We start from the raw sequence: 25,180 nt of genomic DNA on the forward strand, positions 1-25,180 counted from the left end.
GCATTCCACTGTATATCTTCCGACTGTAGTACACACACATCCATATAAGGCTTGAGGTAATAACCAGGTTTCAGTATTAGTGGTCAGAAATTGCCACCACAGAGCGTCTAGAATCTAGCGTCTAGGGGGAGAGGGCTTCAGCCCCCCACTTTTAAAGTGGAGGGATATCACATTGTTTGTTCCCCCCCCCCCCACTTTTTTCATCCCCAAATAAAAAATGTAACCTAGTAGCTAGACTTGACCAAGGCTATCAGCTTGTTGCCATACGAGCTTGTTCCCGCTACCGCACACCGCGCGCGCCGCGACACAATCACAAGTTGTACTATACCCTTAGCCCCAACGACCCTTGCATGTGCTTTGTGTGCATGTACTTATGCCCCACACACACTTCCGCAAACAGCCGTACAGTAAGTCGAGGCGGAAGATAGCCTTGACGCAACCGTGTATGCTGAATATGATAATTAGTACGCGCTATGGTAAATAGTCTTCTCTCATTGGATAACGGCTGACAAAAAAATGAATATTTATTAAATTGCATAATACGACCAAAGGTTTATAAACCAGACGGCCTGTGGTAACAATAATTATTGTAAAACACCCCCTTAAAATCTTAAATAATAGTAGAATAATATTTATAAAGTTACACATAGTTTTGGTAGAAAATGAAATGAAAAGGATGAAAAATTAGACCTTAAAAACATGGCAAACGGTACAAACCGCACGCCGGCAAAAACGATGTCACCGTGCACAGAGGCCACGTTGGGGTCGTCCACTGTAGGCACCAGCCCGGCTGGCACCATGCAGTAAGACACGCTGCACTTTCTCTTTCAGCGGCCAAAAAAACAAAACGCTCACACTATTGAGTATATCTACCGCTGACTTTTGGGGGGTATTATACAAATATTGAATGCTTCGAGTGGTGTAGTAAAACTAGCCTCCCGAGGTGATGCATGGACATTCTATTTTCCCGAGGCGAAGCCGAGGGAAAATAGAATGCTCCATGGATCACCGAGGGAGGCTAGTTTTACTTCACCACGAGAAAAAGCATTCAATATTTGTTTTATAACACTTCACCCACAGATTCTGCTTGGTTATAATATTTTAAATTATTTAAATCTGAATACATTTGAAATAAACTTCAATTTCAATACAAAATTGGTGGAAAATGTATTTCTCTCTTCCAAACTACCCCTTCCCGACATGTTTGAACCCAACTCTGTGGCGCGCTCTCTTTGGAACAAAACGCGCTGCGCGCAACGTGCACACCAGCATGCATTTTGCACACAAATACCGCGCCGTGGAAATAGTACTTTGGTTGCTAATGGTATAGTAATTTGGTTGCTACGGGTATAGTACTTTTGGCCGTGCACGGAAAGATAGCACAAAAATAGAAAGTATCATGTGACTCGCTCTCGGCCAATCAAGACACAGAATCTGTGGGTGAGGTGTTATAATACTTCTTAGCTGTCAAGGGGATATGGGAAAAAATTATCTCTCCTTCAGCAAACTTATTCCGTAAGACTGATTTTAACTTGTATGAACAACTTATTAGTTATATGTCGTATGTACGACTAATATATTGACAAGGTACGACATATGTCGACAGGGTACGACTAATATATCATCAGGGTACGATATATATATGTCGACAGGGTATGAAATATCAAACATATGACATAATGTCGACAGGTGCCGGTACGACATATATGTTGTGCGTATGTCGAGTCGACAGGGTACGATATATGTCGCATACGACAAAGTCATCTATAAGTACGACTTAATATCTCGTGTGTACAAAATATGAATTTTAACTCGTATAATATGTTCGACTTGTTTGTCGATTATGTCGTATATAAATTACGTCGATTATGTCGTATATAAATTGTGAGAACGACTTGTATCTCGTACGATGTTATACCTACGACTTACATGTTGTACGTACGTATGTCGTAGGTACGACATACAATTCGTACGTACGCGTTAAAATACATATGTCGTACGTATGAGATTATGTTGCACATGAATTCAGGGAGTTTTTTTTCACCATGTACCGGACAGTTTCGTCTATTTTCATCCCAAAGTCAATAGCTCGTTTCTTGCAGTTAATTCATACAGGTGCGAAGTACATGACTTATAGATACGAGTTAACCTGCATTCGATTAAATGGGTACGATTTGACCTGGGTCCGAGTTGACCTGTTCCCTACATTCTCTGTCTGCAGAATAGCACGGGCAGGTAGCGGCGTGATAATGTACGCTGTTGCACCGACAATAAACGTCGGCGGACTGTCTTCTTGAACTGTCCGATTCGCAATACATTGGAAATAGTATCAGTTTGAACAATTGTTCACTCATATAGCGGCATATTTCATTTCTTTGTAATAAAACTGGATGTGATTGAACATACATGTACGTGGTGTATACAGAAATTTGCGGGATCATGAATATGTATGTTGCGGGTCAAAGTTTACGGGCTTTGATAGGATATCATGTAATATATGCGCATCAGAAATTCTCGGCCGATTTCGGTCGAAACTATAAAGAAACACATAAGGAATTCGCCACGATTGCGTCAAGGCTATCTTCCGCCTCGCCTCGGCTGTTCGCGGAAGTGTGTGTGGGGCGTACGTACATGCACACAAAGCACATGCAAGGGTCGTTGGGGCTAACGGTATAGTACAACTCGTGGTTGTGTCGCGGCCCGTGCGGTGTGCGGTAGCGGGAACAAGCTCGTATGGGAACAAGCTGATAGCCTTGGTCAAGGCTACCTAGTAGCTGATTCCATGGCTCCAAACTCGAAAATTATGTTTAAACGATGGACTTTTGCTAAACAAAAATTGGCTTAAGAGGTCAGAAATTGCCTCAGATCGCACCACAGAGCCTCTAGAATCTAGCTCCTAGAATCTAGTGTCTAGGGGGAGAGGGCTTTAGCCCCCCCACTCCCCACATTTTGTCTATTCCCCCCCCCCCCCGAAAAAAAGAAAACCCCATTAAAAAAGAATGGCAGTAGGCAATATTAGGTGACGTCACATGAGAATTGTCTCTACCCCCCGAAAAAATAGTTGTGAGAAAGGGTAATTTGTACACGATTAATTAATTATAAGGTAATATTAGTGTACATGATTGTAGGATTTGATCAGCGCTCCCCACTGATAATGTGGTATGAGCCCCCCCCCCCCCCCCCCCCCCCCCCCCCCCCCCCCCCCCCCCCCCGGAGGCCTAGGTGTTCGGAGGGAAAAAACGGTCTTCATCTCAGCATGCCTTCTTGCATGCATTTCTGGATCCATCCCTGCTACTGCATGGTAGCCTCAATAAAATATATGCTCTAGAACAGCGCCTGAGACCATGCTGAGACCACTGACTCCATGCAAGCGGCAAATAGTTTGACCTTCAGGTAATCGCTTGCTGAACAGGTCCATACGGTACTACCGGTATATTGAGTTTTGGGCACGCCACCAATGCCAGAGCAAAGCGACTGTTGCTGACGTTACATCCCAGGTAGCCGAACTCTGTGCACGTTGGCAGCGGATCACCTAATAGTGCACAGATGGGTGCGATTAGATCAACACCACTGTACATGTATAGCCTCAATTTTTGGCGGGTTTATACGCTAACCCACTTGTGCTGAAGCACGTTTAACCGGTGAAATGGTGCTGTACGGCACCGACTGTGTCATTCATCAGTAAAGCATCATCGGCGAAGGCAAAACCAGGTAACTTGACCACCAATTTACGTGAAGCCAACCATTGATGAACCGTGTACTCATCAGCATCTTCGCATAACAAAATGCAGAAAACAACACTATACTGCGATGTCAGAAGCTTCCCTGAAAGGCCTGCTGCTATAAAAAAAAATCTCTTGACAATGTTCAGCACCTCAGGCTCAGGTGGAGATCTAATGGGCCGGATGAATGAATCCTGAAACCAGCTGAAACAGAAGATCTTGTCTGTGAGGTAATACTGCCAGCTGATGTACTAGATGTTTGAACATGGCTGACATGGCCAGAACAGGGCTAGGAGGAGGAGTTTACAATTCTCCTGCTGGTACCATCTTCCAACATAGGGGGCGCTCTTCAAAACCAACGATTATATGCTAAATATGCATTATGTGCCCATTTTCAGGCCGTATTGTATGGGTTTTGGGACTTGGTTTTCATATTCCTCGTTATCACAAATATCTATACCATTATTGGGATATCGTTACTTCTAAGAAATAGTGAGATACTTTAAGGGCATTTTTGTTGTATCTTGAGGGGCACTTTACTGTTCGAGGGGGCACATTTATGGCTGCAAAAGGGGCACTTGGGCAGCCCCCCCGGTTCCGCCGCCCCTGGGTGTGTAGCCTTATATTTCAAGGGTGCCGCAGGGCATGTCCAAATTCGCTTGTTACCAAATTTCGGGCAACTGATGTCGTCGTTGTTGGTTGTGGAGTGATGTAATAGCAGTTGCAGTAGTTCTACAGCATGGGGCTGTTCACATTAGACTTTTCAACGTCCCTGCTAACTTATCGTGGCTGCACAGAAATCTTCTGTGACCACTTTCAGCCTGGAAGTTTTGCAAAATGGTTCTGGTGAAGTTAACAGGGATGTTAGTTTACCGTCCGTCCACATTAGATTTAATTTTTTTCATTTGACAGGAAACGCATGGTAAGTTAACCAAAAAGGTCCAATGGGAACATGGCTTATGCATGTTTGAATAAAGCATACAATTAACAGCATACCAACAATTATTAAATGATGTACATGTACAGCGTGTGTCAATAAAAACGCAGGATTCAAAGCGATTTTTTTTCTGAGAAAATTATGCTACTGGTGTGCCTAATTTGATAAGGATTTGATTGTCCATAATTTCATCTTTGACAAGATTTCTGTTTGGTGGAATTTGGACTTTTGGTTCAAAAGTTATGACAAGTTTTGTGAAGCCCTTCTGAAGTGGGTTGGTCTGATTCAATGACCTTAACACAACGACCAGTTATGTACAATGCAGGTATGCACTGAAGACAATTAAACCAGAACAAAACTTTCTTTGAAACAACTGATGATAAGTATCACTTAAATTTAATAACTGGACTATCATTGTTTCAAAGCATCATGAATGTCGTCTCTGACATACATGTATTAATGCCTAATCCTGCCACACATGTCCTTCTTTGTGATCCACAAATACTTTCACCTGTACTGAATTCAAACCTTTCATTAGGTATGTGTGATTTCACAAATCAGACCAGCTTGGAATTTATAACCCTTCTTCAATGTAATCTATCTCTGGACAGGATTGTCCAAATGAGATGGGATAAAAAGCATAGTGAAGAGAAGGAAAGGTACTTTGAAAAGAGGGTTAACATTATGATGAATAGGGTGGTTTATATTCTTAATATTTTTGTTTCTAATCCTGCGTTTTTATTGACACACGCTGTACATGTACATGTACAGTCATCTGTACACAATCATCTGTGGCGTATACATTTTGACTGACCCAAAAAGGACACAATTAAGTTCAGGAGTTACAACAGCAGTAGATTTTGAGAAGCGTTCTGTGGATATTTGAGAAACATTCATAGCTAATAGCTTTCCAATGTGATTGCTAATTTGCAAACAATTAACATTGGTCTCTCATTATTCCCCTAAAAAGTCATAACTTTGCTCTTCCGCAATCAAACTGAAACGCCTATCAGATCAATGACTCAGCATCAAAAATCCAACTTCCAGTGTCCAATTGTGTTCCCTCCTTACCATTTTCTATGAGGAGACGCAAGCAGTCGAGTTTGCCATACTGAGCAGCTGTAAACACAGGCATGATTCCAAAGTCATCCTTTACAGCAATGGTGGCTCCAGCTTTGAGGAGAAGCTGCAGGATATCGGAGAAGCCACAGCAGGCAGCTTCATGGAGCAGGGACCAACCCCCATATAGATGGCTTTGAACGTCTGCCCCTTTCTTAAGGAGAAAGGCAACACAGTCTTTGTGGTTGCCTGAAACAGCTGTGTGATAAAAGGAAACATAATTCTGAATCAAGAATTTGAATTCATCATTCTCTTCCAAGATGCGGGGAGGGTGTAGTTCGGCTGTTGACCCTTGCTTACCATGGGTGACTTTCATGGACAAGAAAACCACACACAGAACACTCTCAATTCAGATTTATTCACTGCTTGTTAGAAACCTAGCATGTTGGTACATGTACCGTATGTTTGGCCGCCCATACATCAACCATACCAGCCAGAGTGTTTTCAGATCATTCTTATATTGTACAATGTAGCTTTTTACACAGTGTTACCATTACAAAATTAAGAAGGTGCTTCAGAAGTATCCACGCACAATTAGAGGTATGGAGTGCCATTTCGTCATTTGGTGAAGTTGCTTGCAGTTTTATAACTGGGACTAGATCTACAAAAAAGCAAAATTTTCGTTTTGCATATTTACATCACATAAAAGAGTAAAGTTCAAGGAACAAACTTCACACACCACACCTTTGATTTGGCAGTGAAAATCTGGGTTAAAAAAAGGAGAGCTCAGCTTGTGGTCCATTTTTCATGCTCTAGTGATTTCTGCATAATAATAATAAATAATAATAATAATAATAACCGTATTTATAAAGCGCCTTTTCCAAAGGATACAAAGTGCTAGGGGAGAATGCAACCAAAAACCTAAATGTGAATATCCAATATAAGAGTATATAAATACATGTATTACAGCAGAATGAAATACAAATTAGAAGGTACGATTGACCTGATGTGTTTTTAAGAGTCCCTTAAACTGCTCTACAGATGAAGCATTCCGGATAGTAATGGGGAGTGAGTTCCAGCTACGGGGACCAGCGATGGAAAATGCATGGTCTCCAAACTTCCTGGAAGATCGAGGTACCACCAGATTGGATTGTGATCGAAGACCTTCACGTTTGGGTTTGCTGAAATCAAATGTGTCCGAAATGTATGGTGGGAAAGTGTTGGATACAGTTTTGTACATGTTCAGTGCCGTCTTAAAAGTGATCCGCTGGTTGACTGGAAGCCAATGGAGATCCAGGAGCAGAGGTGTGGCAGGGAAATACTTCGGCTTCATATGATTAATCAAGCAGCCTTGTTTTGGAGTTTTTGTAGGCGGTTGAGATCGTGTTGATTAAGTCCAGTGAGAAGGGAGTTGCAGTAGTCAAGGCATGAGAGTACCAGTGCACGAACAACAGAATGACAGGTGTCGTAGTCCAGGTATTTGCGGATCATTGTGATGTTGCGTATGTGATAGTTAACCCTAACCCCCTAGGCTCTTGCACTAGAAAGTATACCAAACCTAACAAATTTCAACAGCTGCATACAGGTCTGTAAGCACTGGTACCAAAACTGCCAAACTCCAACAGGCCTTGTACGGGGAACAGTACTAAACCTGCCAAACTCCAACTGTTGGAGTATGATTGACTTGGTATGGATGGGCCTATGCATTGTCGAGTGATTGGATAGGGATGGTACCAAACCTAACAAAATAAAGCAATATGTACATGCACATTTCACCACAAACTGTGCTGAGGACCGCGGGTGAGCATACCCACGAAGAAATGCCAGTGAACTCCCTCAAACTCCAACGTGTTCACAAATCTCATGCCCTTCTGCCCCGAACCTCACAAAATTCAACAGGGTCTCCCTGGGCCTTTGGTACCCAGTCAATCAAAGTCCAACACCAACTGGCCAGTGTTCGGTACCAACCCTGCCAAAATCAAGCAAAACCCGCTGTTGGAGCTTGATGGGCTCAGGGTTGTCAGGGTTAACGGACCTGCACAGATCAGTGACATGTTGACTCATTGACATGGAGTTGTCAAAGGTTACTACCAAGTTCCGAACAGATGAGACAGGATTGATGGTTGTGTTGCCTATCGTGAGGGTTAGTAGCTGAAGACGTTTGGAGTGATATGGCGACGATGCTATTAAAAAGTCTGTTTTGTTTTCATTCAGCATGAGTTTGTTTGCAAGCATCCAGGTTTGAACATCCTGAATGCAGTTGGATAGCCTAAACAAGCAGCACTCAGCATCACACGGAATGGTAGGATTAAAATCCAGGTAGATTTGAATGTCATCAGCATACATGTGGTAACTTACTCCATGCGATGAAGGATGTCCCCAATAGGAGTAACGTACATGGTGAAAGCACGTGGACCGATAACAGATCCTTGAGGGACACCAAACTCAAGGTGATGGACATCGGAGTTGGCACCTGCAGCATGAACCCAATGTGTTCTTCCTGTGAAGTAGGACGAGAACCACTGAAGGGCAGTTCCAGTGATTCCAAATCGATCACGAAAGCGTGGCAGGATGATATCGTGATCAAGAGTATCAAAAGCAGCAGAGAGGTCAAGCATTACTAAGAAGACAGCTCTGCTGTTGTCCATTGTGCGGAGGATGTCATCGTGTACCCTGAGCAGAGCCGTCTCGGTGCTGTGACCAACTCTGTATGCTGACTGCAACGGATCCAGTAGCTTGTGATCGTCCAGGTATTGCGTGAGTTGGGAGCAGACTACTGTTTCAATGACTTTGGATAGGTAGCGGATGTTAGAAACTGGGCAATAATTCTTAAGATCCTCTTTATCCAATGAAGGCTTTTTCAAGATTGGTGTTACTATTGCATCCCCCAGACTCTCCGGAAAGACACCTGACTGTAAGGATGCATTAACAATCTCATTCAACTTGGGAAGAAAGGTCATAATGTGACGCTTGAGTAACGATGTGGGAATTGGATCCAGTTGGCACGATTTATTGGTAGATCGCTGAACAATCTTCAAGAGTTTTTCAGAAGTGACAGGATGAAAATCAGACAACTGGCAATCTGGAGACGGCAAGGTAACAGACAGTTGCTCGTCGACATGGTAATCAGCAATAAACAAACGAATGTTCTTTACCTTTTCCGTAAAACGTTGGCTAAATTGGTTGGCCAGCGCAGTTGGTGAGATTGAAACGGTAGGTACTTGTGGGATGCTGCCAATCAATTCATTGATGGTACGGAAGACGATTTTAGGATTTGTTTTAGTCAAGGATTCCTTGTAGAAACTGCATTTAACAGAAGCAAGAGTTTCAGAGACGGTGCGCTTGGCCGCGTCAAAGGCAAATTTGTCGGCGTGAGATCTTGACTTACGCCATTTGCGTTCAGCTCGGTGACGCTCACGTCTTGCCTCATCGATTGAGTTGTTATACCACTTAGGTCTGTGGCACTTGGGCTTAGAGCAGGATGACGTAGGCGCGTGTACGTCGAGAACTGTGATGATGGCATTATCAATATCGTTCAAGAATTTGTCAACAGTTCCATCATGACACACATGCTGAAGGTGATCTGACAGATCATTTGCAAATGTTGTGTGATCTATCTTGCCATAGTTGTGGGATGAAGATGAAGTGATCACTACTTTTGGCATAAGTGATCAAACAATTTGATTCTGGGGAGAGCCAAGTCAATGTGTTATTGGAAAGGGTTAAATGCAAAATCATTGAAATTGGGACGGTTTAAATAAAATTCATAAATACCTAAGACAGATTACCAATTCCCGTTGGTCGAGAGCCCGTCACGTGGCTGGTCTTAAACGGATAATAAAGACATGGCTGGCTGGTCTTAAACACTTTTCCTATGAAACCCAGTGCCTTTTACTGTTTTATTGGTTGAATGTTCACAATCCTCACATCTACAGGCATGCACAATACTACCAGTGAGTCAGTATTTCAAAGTCCTAAATAGTGGACCAGCCAAAGTGGAATATTAGACTTTGGACGACATTTTTTTGTAATAGCTGGCATCCATGCTAGATCAATTCTTTGAACCATAACAAACAAGATGTGGGTGGATGCCATCGTTAATCTTGTCCATAAATATACCTATTTTGCATAAATTGTTAATCCCTGCCGCGTAATAATTTTTTTCCCATGTTTGGGTATATTCTTTATTTTTTTGAAAAGTTTATTTTAGTGACTCTACTATAGGTTTTCTCGGTCAATTTCGGCAAATGAGCAGCCAATTTAACCACTATGCTATTCTATTTCGCGCGAAATCAAATGCTACTGAAAAGGGTCATTCGATTTCGTTTTATGACCAGTCAAATGTACTGTTGCGTCATTCGATTTAACAAAATAATCATTCAATTTAACAATTCAACAAAGCAGCATTCAAATTCGCAGGAGCTTTTTGAGGCGTGTGTTTAGTCATTCAAATTCATTTTTGGGCAGTCATTTCTGGAATTTGTGCAATCTAAAAAACGCTTTGTTAAATTTTTGTTTCCTTAAGAATGTTGAAGGCATAAATACGGTTCACTTTTTGGCACTTGAGTCACTTTGCCGATGTACTTCGAAGACGAGCTTTCGCTATAGTTTTACACGCATATTTCTAGAAATGGCAGCTCGTGGTCGCTAAGCTAGAGTGGCCCAGGTAGATTGAGAAAGGTTGATTGAGGCCTTTGAGGGAAACGAGCAAGACTACCTTGAGCTTGCGGTCAATTTGAACATCAACAAGTCCACAGCCAGATCAATTGTTGCAACATATTTGAGGACTGGAAGGCGAGAGACGCTGGCAAGAGGAGGAGCAACCCACAGCAAGATGGATGATGACATGCGAAACCATCTGCAAGGCATCCTTGACGCTAATCCCGTCTTGACACTTCAACAAATGAAGGCTAGTTTGAGTGAGCATCTGCCAGAGAAGCCCCAGGTTTCTACTGACACCATAGCCAGGGCCTTGGATGGGATGATGATTACACTGAAACTAGTGGAGGACGTCCCTGATGCAAGAAATTCCCCTGAAGTTCTTGATCAACGCGTCCAGTATGGTGAGTGGTTCCTGCAGCATGGTGTTCTGGCGCATCTAGTCTTCATTGACGAGACAGGTTATAATGCCTGGACTCGACGCTCCCAGGGTAGAGCTCCACGAGGAATCGCTGCAAGACGAGTCGTCGACAGACAACGAGGGAGAAATTGCAATGTCACCTTCGCTGTTTCTAGTGAAGTAGGCTTGGTGCACCACCGAATCGCATTCAAAACTGTGACGCGAGAGAGATTCGAGGAGTTTCTTGCGGACACAATTCAAGAGTGTGATGCAGTTTTCCCAGACGACGAACCCATTTACCTCATATACGACAATGCGAGGCCTCACGTGCGAGCCCAACTCCATGAAGGTGCCAACCCAATGATCCAGCTGAAGCGCCTCCCTCCCTACTCCCCATTCCTGAACAGCACGGAGATGGCACACTCTGCATTCAAGGCTGCAGTTAAACGCATCCTTGGGTTACCTGAGTGGCAACAACGTGTCGGAGACAGACAGGCTGCCCAGCAAGCAGGAATGAACATGCAGCAGTGGAGGTGCGATCTCCTTCAACAAGCAGCCATCCAGAGCGTTGATGTCATCACCCAAGTGAAGTGCATGCAGTGGTACAACCATACCCAAACATATATGCCAAGATGTCTGGCACGCCAACAGATTGACGGTTGAGGAAGAAACAACATAAACAATAAAAAACCAGGAAAAACATAAAGAAACACCCCATTCAAACACAACACAAAATTAGGTCTTGGTCAGTTAACCAATTAAGATCCCCCCCCAAAAAAAAAATAGAATGAAGAAGAAAACAAAGAAGAAGAAAAAACCTCATTGGCCCCATGTAAAGTCGACTGGAAGCATAAATAAAGAAAACAAGGTTTGCCTGAATTAAAGTGAAGATACGAAACAGTTGCCTAGTACAGTTTATCTGTTTATTCTTATTTCTTTAGTCGTACTTATTTGAATTCTCTTTAAGCGAAATTGATTGCCTCTTTACGAAATTGAAAAAAATTAAATCAGTAAAATCTCCAGTCGAACCAGCTTTGCTAAATTGAATGATGATTGTGTGTCACGAAAAAGAATGACGATATGCTAAATTGAACACAGTGCTAAATGAATTTGAATGCCTCAAAACGAAATTGAATGGCCGAATTCTGAATTTGAAACGCAGTAACAACTGGAGAGGCAAAATAGCTTCAATTTGAACGCACAAAAATTAAATTGGCTGCTCATTTGCCGAAATTGACCGAGAAAACCTATATTAAACATGTGCATCCTCACTTAAATAACATTTTCTTAAGCATATAAGTGACTGAATAATTATGAGGGCATAGCAACGATCCGAAATGGCTACTAGTATACCTGAAATTTGCGCGCATTTACCTTGTCTCCAAATGTCATCGAGTAGTCTTGCCAAAACTCGGTATTGATGAACATGAAATTCATCACATTGCCTACTGGCACAGTTGCCTAAAACTTTATGGAAAATTCATGTGGACAATGATACCATTGTGATATTTAGCTCAGCAAACAAAAACGGGAAAACGAGTTCGCTGTCCGCAAAATTAGGTGAAGGGTCGCCTGATGTGGGAGACTTGAATAAGTTCCAAAAAAAATTTACTTGGAACAATTAGGTCAATGTCAGAATGTTTTCTTGCCATTAATTTTCTTTCCAATAATTTTGGGAATTTCCTTAAACCTTTTTCAAGTCTCCCACGTTAGGCAAACCTTGACTAATTATGCCAATTAACAGACACCTCGTTTTTCCCCGTTTTTGTATGCTGGGCTAAATATCACAACGTTATCATTGTTCACATGCTTTTCCATGAGGTTTCAATAGGGTAACTGTGCCAGCAAGCAGCTTGGTGAATTTGAAGCTCACATTTGGCAAGACTTCTTGAAGATATCTCGAGACAAGGTAAATGCGCGCAACTTGGGGGAGTAATAGTAGCCATTTTGGATCGTTACTAAGTCCTCATAATTATTCAGTCACTTACATGTATACGCTTTAGAAAATGTTATTGAAGGTAAGAATGTGTAAGTAGAATCAGCAAAATAACATTTTCAAAAATTAAACAACACAAAATATACCCAAATATGGGGAACAATTATATTAAATGGCAAGGATTGAGGATTTATGCAAATTAGATATATTTAGTGTCAAAATTAACGATGGCATCCACCCTCATCTTGTTTGTTATGGTTCAAAGAATTGATCAAGCCTGGATGCCAGCTTTTACCAAAAAAATGCCGTGAAACTATTATCTAGAAAACTTTTCCACATTTGGCTGGCCTACTAAAATGAAGTGAAATTGTTGAACAAAATTGTTGGAAAGTTTTCATTTTTGACTTGTTTGGACTTTTGGTCTGAAAAGTTTTGATTTTTCGACCAAAATGTACATGAAACACTTTGTTTAAGACCGGCCAAAGTCTGGATGCTGATAATTACCATTGCCATGTTTAGCATCCAGACTCCAAACAGTCATAGTGTATTACCTCTTAAGCGCACATTTATTCCCTTAGAACAATTTGAGCAGGAAGTGTAGGAGGTTTATTTTAGTGTGAAACAGATGACATAAAGCTAATGATCTTTGGGGTATTGATTACTATGGGACAAACAATCAGAATGTCAAGTTATTTCCACTTTTTGCTAATGATTTTTATGCCTTATGTTTCTTTTTTTGGTGCTTACCCCACACGGAATTGACACAACTTTACTATATAACTTATAGTTAGGCCAAAAAAAAGTCTCCCCCCAAATAAAGTCTCCGGTTTCTGGTATGCGCGCTCGTCGCCATAGCCATGCACATCGGCAAAATTGAGAAACAAAAAATGTCAATGTAAGATGATGTTTCAAAACCGCCAAACCAACTGGTTTGACTGGAATCCTGCTGCTGCACAATTTTAACGTGTTTTTAGATGGGGTTAGATCGATTATAAGCTTTATGTGGCCTCTCTGGACTCCGATATATTTGCACTAAATTTAGTCAGGTACCATTTGCAGTCATCAGCCGACATTTGAAGAAAAAGAAAAAAAGTAAAAAAAAAAAAAAAGCCGCATCGCTGCACCACTTTTGGGGCAAGCTCCATACCAGAAACCAGAGACTTGTTTGGGGGGCCTTATGCAATAAAGCGATGTCTCCACAAAATACACACCTACATGTACTTTTTACTAGACTTCGATTATCTCTTTTATTCAATAAAATAGTAGGAAGACGCCCCTCATTTTCGTTGACAATGGTTATGGTAATTTGCTGTCCCTTTCTATGATAATTTATATGTGGAAGTTGCAACCAAATTTTAGAGTCAAAGTGAAAGTGCGTTTTTGGGGACATACAGGTAAGTTCGGTTTAATGTGTAGGGTGGAATATGTAAGAACCAGTTGTGCATTTTGGAGAGAGAGAGAGAGAGGTGGCCAAGAGTTTGAATTTGTGAACATGCTATGAATCTTCGTATACCAGAAAATCTGATTACAGAGTTTACATTTGGGTTTTTGTCTGAAGCCTGTACCTGGATTGCAATCCTCTCTTATCTCAAAGTGTATTCACCCACAAAATACGTCCACAGTACACACGACCCGTACACTGTATGCACGAATGACGTAATTCGAATCGCACATTGCGACTGGAAATAGTACTTTGGTTGCTAATGGTATAGTACTTTGGTTGCTATGCGCATAGTACTTTTGGCCGTGCACAGAAAGATAGCAAAATTAGAAAGTAACATGTGACTCGCTCTCGGCCAATCAAGAGGTGTTATAAAAGGCACTATACAAGAAATACATGTACATGTAGACACAACATCTCCCCTCCTCTTTGAGAAAGAACTAGAGTACCGTTAATTCAACTATTAAGTAAAATGAGCAAAGTCTGTGAATTTCGGGGTTTTTTTCAACTTGCAAGCCTTACTCTCTGAAAACCAAGTAACTTAAGCAAAAGTTCACAGTCCCCTAGTGAATAATAAGGTGTACCTAGTGTGCAATATGATTTAACTCCCCCAAATACAAGCGTCCATATTATCCTGAATTTAGTCATTTAACTGCTTGACTGATAGTACCGGTAAATGTATGGAGGGGTCTGGACTACATGTCATAATCTTTTGACCACACTGGGGTTTTTCGAGGTCAAGTTGAATGTCGAACTTGACCATCCCCTGCCACAGGTTCGTTGACTGCTGTGGAATTTTGAATGCCGTTTTGAGCTTAAACCCTGTGCCATAAACTCTACAGGGCATAGACTTGGTTTTTAAACATTCCAGAATCTTCCATCCTCTAACACATAAGTAAATGGTCCCTTAGAGTTGATAATCTTCTGTGGAATAGAGAATTTGGTTGTCCCTTGTTTCACGCGTACATAGTCTCCTGGTTTGAACTTTGAATTTACTGCACCACGCTTTGAGTCAGTGTAGTTGCATGATTTTCCCTGCTTCTGTGCAACACAACAGCGAAGTTCAGCCTCATTCTGCTGCGGTGGTTTGTCGTGTCGAATGTTCATATACATGTGCGTGATCAGCTTCAGATTGTGCAGTAGTTCAGATGGTGACTTCCCTGTTGTCTGGTGGGGCGTTGAACGATAGGCAGTGAGTTGTTCTGCCTCTTTCCACCTTCTCCTCTCCTGTGATGCAAGCTGTAGGGTCTGTTTGAGAACCCTATTCCAACGCTCTACTTCCCCATTTGCCCTTGGGTAGTAAAGCAATGACTTATAATGTTTGATTTCGCAGTTGCGCAAAAAGTTCTCAAACTCAGTAGAAGTAAACTGGACTCCGTTGTCAGTGACAATTTTATTGGGCAGTCTTTCATGTGCAAAAATAGTATTTAGCATCAAAATAATTGTGCTAGAAGTGACAGTTTGAGCAAATGCAACCTCTGGCCATTTGCTGTAGTAATCGATGAGAACTATAGCAAATCTACAGTCCTGTGGGCCCTTTTATGAAAGGTCTGGTGATGGCAAACGCAAGTTTTTGCCAAGGTCCCTCTGGCAACGGCACAGGTTGGAGTGGAGCAGTCTGAGTTTGGGTAGTTTTGTCATTGGATTGGTAGGTGAAGCAGTTGCGCATGGCCTCTTCAACCATGCGATCCATGCAAGGCCACCAGTAGCAGTCACAGAGACGTTGTTTACAGCGTGGGCCTCGTGAGCAAGTGCAATGAGGTTGTTCTGCAGAATCTCAGGTATCAAGCAACGATCTCCGCACATGAGACAGTCCTCTACAACTGACAGTTCATCGTGAATCATCGAGTACGGCTGAAGTAATCCATCAATGGCTTTCTTGTTAGGCCAGCCATTGATGACATACAAAATTACACGATGGAGGGTACTGGTAGTATCTACTATTAAAACCGCTTGTTGCAGGTCGTTTATTTTTCTGTACAATAGTGTTCAGCAACAGTACATTGATTGCTTGTATGATGACTTCCTCGTCATAATCTTGAACTGGGGTGGTAGTATGTACATGTATGGGAAGGTGCGAAAGTGCATTGGCTGCTTTGTTGTAAACACCTGGCTGGTACACTACAGTGTTATTAGATCGTAGCAAGAGAGCAGCCCAACGAGCGATTCTCATGGACTGACGTCCTGTTCCGCATGTAGATAGGAGAGTAGTAAGTGACTGATGATCAGTACGCAGAGTGAAGTGGTGGCCAATAGATACTGGAACCACTTTTCACAGGCCCAAACACAGGCCAAGGCCTCTTTTTCACCAACAGAGTAGTTCCGTTCAGCTGTGGTGAGTGTTCGTGATAGGTGATTCTAAGTTTCCTTTCACCTGAAGTAGTACGGCTCCCAGGCCGTAAGCAGAGGCGTCGGTAGACACGATCACTGGCAAATCAGGATCAAATAAGCGTGGTGCGACACAGTTAGTGATCAGTTCTTTCACTGTGTGAAAGCTGTGTTGCAAATCTGGTGTCCATGAGAATGGCACATCTTTTCGAGTGAGTGCGCGTAACGGCTCGATGACTGTGGAGTAGGTTGGTACGAACTGAGCATAGTACGATGCTTACCCCAAGAATGAGCGTAGTGACGTCAGTGGAAGATGGCGCGTGTAGAATTGCCTAAACATGGGAAGGGTCAGGCTTTAATCCGTTACCTGACATGACATGTCCGAGGAATTGAAGTGAAGAAAGGTTAAACTGACACTTGTTTGGATTCAGGGTAAGTCCAATGTCCTGTAGACGTTGGAGTACTGCAGTGAGGTTCTTATCGTGTTCCGCCCAGTCATGACCATAGCATATTACATCTTCCAGGTAACACTGAACCCCTGGTAGCCCAGCCGAAAAAGTGCTCATGAGCTTTTGAAAGGTGGCAGGTGCCAATGCAAGTCCAAAGCAAAGTCCCTCCGGAGTGATAAATGCAGTCAAATCACATGATTCCTCTGCAAGCAGTACCGGTAGCTGGTGGTATAGGCAGAGTATAGGTAGATGGTACACCAAATGCAGCAACCCATCTAGTGATGAAAGCACGGGCTACTGTTTCTGCTGTGATGTCAGGCAGTAGGATGGCTTCTGGCCATCACGTGAAGTGATCAATGCAAGTGAGGATATAAAGGCATCCACTAGAGGTGGCATAGGACCAACATGATCTATGTGTACATGATCAAATCGTGCACTTGGGCCTTTAAACTGGGAAAGTGGTGCAGCGGTGTGACGATGGATTTTAGCTGACTGACACTGTATGGAAGATTTTGTCCAATTTCTTACATCACAGTTGATACTTGGCCAGACATACACGTAGCGGTTTGTGATGAGTCGTTGAGTAGCACGAATACCAGGGTGTGACAAGGAATGAAATGAGTTGAATACGTGACGTCGCAAGTCCTTCGGGACGAATGGTCGTGGATTACCTGTGGACATGTCGCAGGTAAGGGCTGCGTCGCATGATGGGAGTGGCACGTCTTTGAAAGACAGCGAAGATGAGGATTGACAAAGTTGTTGGAGTTCGTCACACTGTCGTTGTAATTCAGCCATCTTGTTGAATTCCATGGGTGTGTGGGACTGCTCTGGGCTGAGGGAGTTGAGCTCGATACGCGAAAGAGCGTCCGCAGCAGGGTTGTCACCACCTTTGACGTATCTGATGTCACAAGTGAATTGTGAAACAAAATCGAGATGGCGAATCTCACGTGGGGAATGTCTGTCCATTGATGCTGACAGCACGTGAAACTCCCGACCCTCGAGCGAGTGACAGAAATGGCCAGTTACACAGCTAAGAAATCTCGTCCAAAGGTGCTGTAGCGCGTTTCGGCTGGTTGGAGCTTTTTGGGTGTACCGTATGGTGTATACAAGGCAAATGATGAGTATTGCATTCAGGAGAATTAATAATTAAAAGGTTGAAAAGGAACATTGATAATTAAAGTGTGATAACTAACTGATAAGTGATATTAAGATGAATTGATAATTAAGAATTGATAATCTGAAAACGCTACAGTGTCATTGTTTATGTCGCTATTTTCACGTTGTCATGCCACCTCATTAGATATGCAAAGCAGTATTACCCCCGCGTCGCATGAATCTAAATGTCCATACGGGCAATGATACATGTAATGGTGATTGAGAGTGCAGGATGCACTGTCAATCCTAGTACATGTATTTTTCAACTCAACAGCATGTGGCAATAGTTCTTTTGATGCAATGCACTCGCAAATTACGAATCCACACATTCTCATGTACCGGTACATTCTCCTGAACAGAAAGTTATGAAGGGATATATAAAAGACGTGGTTCGAATTTTAAGGTTTGGAACAGAAAATATATGTGAAATAGGCTTTCTTGGTCTAAGAAGCGATAAACAAAAACAAAACTGGGGTGCTCAAATTTAAAACAAAAAATTAAGTACCTTGTAAAATCGGGGATCCTCCTTCATGGTTGGAAATGTTTGGATCAGCACCATCTTTAATAAGCAGCATCAAAGTTTCTAAGCAACCGGCCCTTGCTGCTAAAAAGACAGCGGTCTCGCCCTCCCAGGTACGTGCATTCACATCTACAGTAGAGAACAAACACATTAAGTGACGTGTACTGGTAAATTAAACCTGACTATAGGTCTCTCTCAAATGACGTCACTTCCTACAGATTGCCACGTGCATCAGCATTTTGGGCGTCAAATGTTGTCACGAGCATTGACTGCGCCGTATTTTCAAGAAATTTTGAGCAACACACGCTCGTGTTTAGAACATTTTGCACACTGCGTGCACACACACCTGATGGCATTGAACATACAGTTGTAAATTTCCTACGAACATGGCATCCTATGAGATCTACGATATAGGCTTGAGCTGTCATGCATGTATATCAGCATAGATTTACAGCTCAGTAATGGGAATGGCAAATTTACGTTTGAAAAAAGAAAGTGTGGCTAATGACCCTGGGCTAATACAAGGATAAAAAAATTTGCAAAGTGCAAAGCTTTGCTGAACAGCCAAAACAGGTTAAAATCACTGTGTGAATCCCACTCTACTGCGTTCTGCGCCACATTGCCCTGTAGTTGCCATACGCGCCTATCTCAATCAAAGGAGACTTTTAGTTCTATGTGCACAAGGCACATATGTACCATAGATATGGCAAGAGGGGTGTTACACTTGTTGATCAAAATCATTGGAAAATTGTGAAGTTTGACTTGTGTTGACATTTTGACTGGCTAGGGGCCTGGGCATGGATAATGGCCAGAGCTGAAGACAGCCCCTGGCTGGTTGTACATGTAAATGTACCTATTAAAAAAAATGCCAAGCAAATATTTATTCCCTTATTTATTAAATTAATACTTCAGACAGTTTACCTATTCCTTTTGGTAGAGAGAGCCCATCATGTCGGTGGTTTTACGAGGTTGATAAAACAGCGGTGTCACATGAAATGTGGACTCCTATGAAATCTGGTCCCTTTTACAATCTTCGCTTTATGCATGCCCAATACTACCAATATCCAGAGTCCTAAATTCACACTATACTACACCCATGGGCGTCACCAGGGTGGGGGGCAAAGGGCAAGGGGGCACTTGCCCTCCCTCCCAGAAAAGCAAACCCCCCCCCCAAAAAAAATAGAGGTTTATGTCTGTTTGAAAACAGAACAAAGGGCTTTTCTGCTTATTATTTTTGTATGACTTTATAAATGCTTTTTTTGCCAATGTTCAGTCATGTACACATGTAAATTATATTATTTTGTTCAAAGTTCATTAGAAGTCATATTGAGCTACATGTAGTTTAGCCAACAGATATAAAATATTGAAAAAAAGTTGACGGCGTCATGTTGACGTCACTTCGGATTTGGCATATGATAATGTCACATGTCCTACAATGATGTCATCTTGAAAAGACTTGTCAATGCACATATTTGCATTGTGGTCTTGGTTTATACTAATGTAAGTTTAAAGTCAATCCGATGAAAGAAAGTGTTAAATTTTGGAAGCGGAAGGAAATTGTAAATATTAAAAAAATCATAAAAAAATCAACCAATGACATCATGGTGACATCATTTCGGACTTACTAGTACCATTAGTAGTGATGCCAGAAAAAAAAAATTGTGTTGCAAATCCATGGCATATCACCACTCATTTTGAAGCCTATGATGTCCTCTATCTTTTGGAGTGACGTGTTTTTTAATTTAATGTTTCGTATGCAAATTAGCACTATTAATTATTCATAGATTCCGAAATCTCCCTGTCGCAGGTGTCGGTTATTAATATTATCGTATTTTACATTGATTTAAAAATGAAATCAAGTACACATTGTGATTTTTGGCTGTAAATTGTTTTAAATTAGCTGATAGGTCCAAAATTTAAGTGGTTTTTTTTTTAATTTAATGGTTTGTATGCAAATTAGCACTTATTAATTATTCATAGATTCCGAAATCTTCTTGTAGCAGGTGTCGATCATTAATATTGTATTTTTAAAAGATTTTTATTGTATTTTTATGATTTTTTAACAAAAATTAAATCAAGTACATGTGTTTTTTTGGCTATAAATTGTTTTAAAGAGTCACAGGTCCCAGATTTTTGCTCATTGCCACTAATTACATGTACCGTAATTAGTGGCTTTGGTTCATAAAAGGCAACAGGTCAGTGCATGATATTCGCAAAATATGGGTGAACATGAGATCTAAATGAAAACTTACCTTGTCATTTTATCAGATTTGAACACTTACCTTAGTTATATGATAATCTCCAGACCCCCATTTTTCATATCTTCCAGGAGTTGGTAAAGTGTAAATGGCTGCGTCATCCCTATATTTGATATTGTACCACTGCGGATACCCCGGCACAGTTGAGATGACTTTCCCTTCACACGGCTGCCTCTCTCCCTCCTTCATGAAAATATGATTGACCCTCTTGCCCACAAGAAAGGGAGCCTCCCTAGATGACCTTACCTCACACTTAGATGCATTTGTGATTAACACCCTTAAATTTTCAGCCAACTCTTCTGCAGTGAAATTCCTCCTCTTGTTTGCACCATCACCATCACCACTCGATGAAATCGCTTCTGAAAATCGATAGAGCTTGGTGTCTGCTTCTTGCTGAAGAATGTTCTGTCTGAATCGAAGCTGAGCTTTTAAGGCAAGTTTTTCTGTCTTGGACCTGATGCTGTGTAGGGACGATTCCAGCTGGTCTTGGGTCTGCCACAGTCCGTAGTACACGATGTCCGCCGTCATCAGTTCACGCTCTTGCACTTGTTTTCGCCTGCGTGCCTCTTCTTTTTCGAGTTTTTCCTGTAGAAGCTTTTTCCTCTTGTCAGTGATGGCTTGCCGACGCTGCTGATAATTCCCTTGGATGATTCGGGCATCCTTCCTTGCTTCTGACAGTAATCGATTCCTCTCCTCAGTTGACTTGTCATTGATCCAGCGCCCAGTTTTGTTTAGACAAAACATGACGACAGCCTCCTGGGAAAGGTGATTAGAATTCGGCCGTACTCTCAGGAGGTGGTCAACGTACGCCAATACCCGTTCTGCGAATTTGTTGTGCTTTTCAACACTCTTGGACACATCATAAACTTCTGGGGATGGGTTGAAGTGCTGTCCACCGGGAAGGTGCTCCTTGTAGTGTCGCCTAAGGAGCATGGACATGGCAGGAATTATGATGGAGGGAAACACTTGAGCATCATCGTCATATTTGGACGGCTTGATAAGGCACTCATACACAGCATCTTTCTTGATGAATGTCTCCTTTTCGAATGGCTGCATTTCTCCTGTCATGAAATCTTCTATGTTTTCTTGCGCCTTGTCAAGAAATGCAAGCAGTGCTTGGAGGAACTTACTCATGTCCATAATGTGTACTTCTTTGTCCTCGATGACTTTCCAGAGGGGTCTTGTCACAAATTTGTTCAGAAGGCCAACAGCTTTGCACCCCGCAATGTGCATGGGAATACTTAGATCGTACTTCACAGCTTTGAGGAGGCCATTGAGATTGTGCTGTTTGTCAAGGTACTCTTTCATGTGTTCATGAAGAAAGTATACATGTGCACCATTGAAGAAGAGTATATTAAATCTATTCCCACGGAATGGGCACAGGGGAACTGATCTCATGCCGTTTTCCTCAAGATGTGGCTTTACATAGAGTTTGAAGTCTCCATAACATCCTGATTTCTGGCCTCCTGTTCTTGCGAAGGCTTTTGAAGCAGTGCGAATGAGACGAACAGTGCCCGCTTCATTTGCCTGGTTTAGCACGAAGGGTGGGGTGGCTCTCTGTTCTGATGACTGGCTAGATTTCTCAACTTCAAGAAGTGAAGATCCGGTTACTTCTGCCAACTGAACGAAACTGTGGAGTCCACAGAAGAAGGTTGTCAGAGATTCAATCGGTGCCCGATCCTCATCCGTCAACTTGTCCCAATTCTCTACAACTTCAGGCAGTACACTGCTTCTGAATGACTCGAGAAGTTGGTGCCATTTTTTTTCTGTAGAAGCCCGATCCGACATGATGCTTCTGATGTGGCCCAAGATATGCTTGCCTGGTTGTGATTCTGTACTTTTGGTTCTGTCATCAATGTCCTGCAAGACCTCTTTGAAAGTGCTGAGTGTATCATCAGATGACTTTGTTGCCAAGTCTCGGATTCCAAGCACCCAGTATCTACCATCTGCATCTGTTGCGTGATACCCCATGTACTTCTCTGAATACTTGCTCGTTTCATCGCTGTATAAGCAGGTGTTTTCTTTTGGTGCCAAATCTTCTCCTAGTTGTTTTTGGGCAAGAGCTAACCTTTGCACATTCATATTTCCAATAGTTGCTGTCGATGGCAACTTTGATGGAGCCTTTCCAACAATTTCCAAACAGTCCTTGATGACTGGCCCAATATGGTTATAGCCGACATGATGCTCTAACAGTTTGTGCACGAGGCATGTGAAATCTGTGGTGTAGTGGTTTCCAACGTATGTGGTCACAGTTTTGTTTTGTAGACTTTTTATGCGATCTTCAAGTGTCTTGATCCTGTCTGACGCCTCAATTTGTTCTTTTTCCATTTCATTCATAGCATCAAGAGCTGTTTTTAATTCTGCATCAGTTTCTTCACAACCGGTAGTAACGTTCTGAAGTTGTTCCCCAAGTTTGTCCGTCTTCTCCATGTAGTAATCTCTCATGCTTCTTGTTCTTTTCAGCTCTTCATTTTTTGCAGTAAGCAGAGATGCAAGATGATCATTTTTCTTCTGGGCAGCATCTAGCTCACAGTCCTTTTCTACCAAGGACTTACCTGCGACATTTAGTTCACGGTCCTTTTCTTCCAATGATGTATGAAGAGCAGAGGCGACTAATTCCCCAGCTTCAGTATCCATAATGTCATCGGCCTGTTTACGCTTTTTTGACGACTGTCTTCTTTCAGGAAACTGATAGGACAGAGATCTGAACTTTTCACGCCCATTATCATTGCGAGACTTATTCTTATTTACCTTTTGGTACTCACCAAACAGAGTTTTGACACTGTCTTTGTATCCCGACAGGGTAGCACATAATTCAGACCCATATTTATCAATATAAGCTGTTCGTAACCACAAAGCGCATGAAGGTTTGCCATGTTCCTTCATGAAATCTAGTACTTTGCCTTTGGTTAGCTCACAGGATTCAGTTGCAGAAATGCTTGCATTTTGTGGAGGTTGTGAGTGAACCGGCACTTCAGCGAGTGGTTGTTGAACAAGTGGTTGAGCATGAGACGGGTGTACAAGAGGTGGTTGAGCAATAGGTGGGGGTGCAAGAAGTGGTTGAGCAAGAGGTTGGGGTGCAGGAGGTGTGGGTGCAAGAGGTAAGTGTGCAAGAGGTGTGGGTGCAAGAGGTGTGGGTGCAGGAGGTGAGGGTGCAAGAGGTGTGGGTGCAGGAGGTGAGGGTGCAAGAGGTGTGGGAACAGGAGGTGGGGGTGCAAGAGGTGGGGGTGCAAGAGGTGTGGGTGCAAGAGGTGGGGGTGCAAGAGGTTGGGGTGCAGGAGGTGTGGGTGCAAGAGGTAAGTGTGCAAGAGGTGTGGGTGCAAGAGGTGTGGGTGCAGGAGGTGAGGGTGCAAGAGGTGTGGGAACAGGAGGTGGGGGTGCAAGAGGTGGGGGTGCAAGAGGTGTGGGTGCAAGAGGTGAGGGTGCAAGAGTTAAGTGTGCAAGAGGTAAGTGTGCAAGAGGCAGGTGTGCAAGAGGAAGTTCAGCGAGAGGTGGTTGAGCAAGAGACAGGTTTGCAGGAGATGGGTGAGCACAAGAGGAAGGCTTGTGGTTGGCAGAATTAAATTCCATATTTCTTAGAAGTTCCTAGTAAAAATTTGAAAAAGAAATATTTTTATTGTACTTGAAGTTTGATTTTTATAAATAGAAATCAGGCCCTAAAATTTATATTCATTTTTTTAAATTCCATTATCGAACAGGCACACTACTTTTCCTCTGATCCACTAATTTTGTTCTCCCTTTTACTTCATGTCATGAATTCCATTTCAAATTTATAAATATCAGTACAAATTCTACAATTTAGTACTGGAAAAAACACACAGCTTATTTTTAAATGGAATATACATCATTTGTTTTTGCTGTAATTTTCAAAAATGGATGGAATTGGGGGGTTGAAAATATACAGCAAATATAGTTACACTGACTTTTTTGAGGTTTTGGGTTCGAAAATGCTACAAAAACCAAGAAAAACAATCATTTTCCTGTAGTCTGGTTCCCTGACTCCATATAAGCAGAAACAGAGCAGTTTACATACATTGGGGAATTGTAAGGTCAGGGAACCAGTCTAGCTGGCTCGTACCCGTTCATAGGTTTGTAATCGATTGCAAACAAGTGCGATGGTCAATTGGGGCCAGTATTTGAAAAAAGGCCAGTTTTTTCCAACGCTGATCGGCCGATCAGCGTTGGAAATTGATACAAAAATACCACTTTTCTTGAAAATGACAGTATACCAGGTGCCATGATTTTACAGGATGCTTTACACTGTCATTCACTAACAGTCCAGCAACGTATTTCAAAATGATTTGGTATAGTTTATT

At 42.2% G+C, this 25,180-nt stretch overlaps 1 protein-coding gene across 8 annotated transcripts in view; it reads right to left on the bottom strand.

Moving 5' to 3' along the window:
* LOC119723313 (ankyrin repeat and SOCS box protein 3-like) overlaps positions 1–25,180 on the bottom strand; it is a 70,049-nt gene that overhangs the window by 17,109 nt on the left and 27,760 nt on the right. For 7 of the 8 annotated variants that reach the window (XM_038193868.1, XM_038193867.1, XM_038193865.1 and 4 more), the window contains 2 exons: positions 18,592–18,735; positions 5,731–5,976 (listed from right to left, as the gene is read on the bottom strand). In XM_038193868.1, coding sequence (XP_038049796.1) covers positions 5,731–5,976; positions 18,592–18,735 — 390 coding nt within the window. Of the gene's footprint in view, positions 1–5,730; positions 5,977–18,591; positions 18,736–19,527; positions 19,646–25,180 lie in introns of those variants that run through there. The other variant, XM_038193873.1, reaches the window with a different exon arrangement.

This window comes from Patiria miniata, unplaced genomic scaffold, assembly GCF_015706575.1.
Source record: "Patiria miniata isolate m_02_andy unplaced genomic scaffold, ASM1570657v1 HiC_scaffold_17, whole genome shotgun sequence".
Taxonomy (NCBI): Eukaryota; Metazoa; Echinodermata; class Asteroidea; order Valvatida; family Asterinidae; genus Patiria; species Patiria miniata.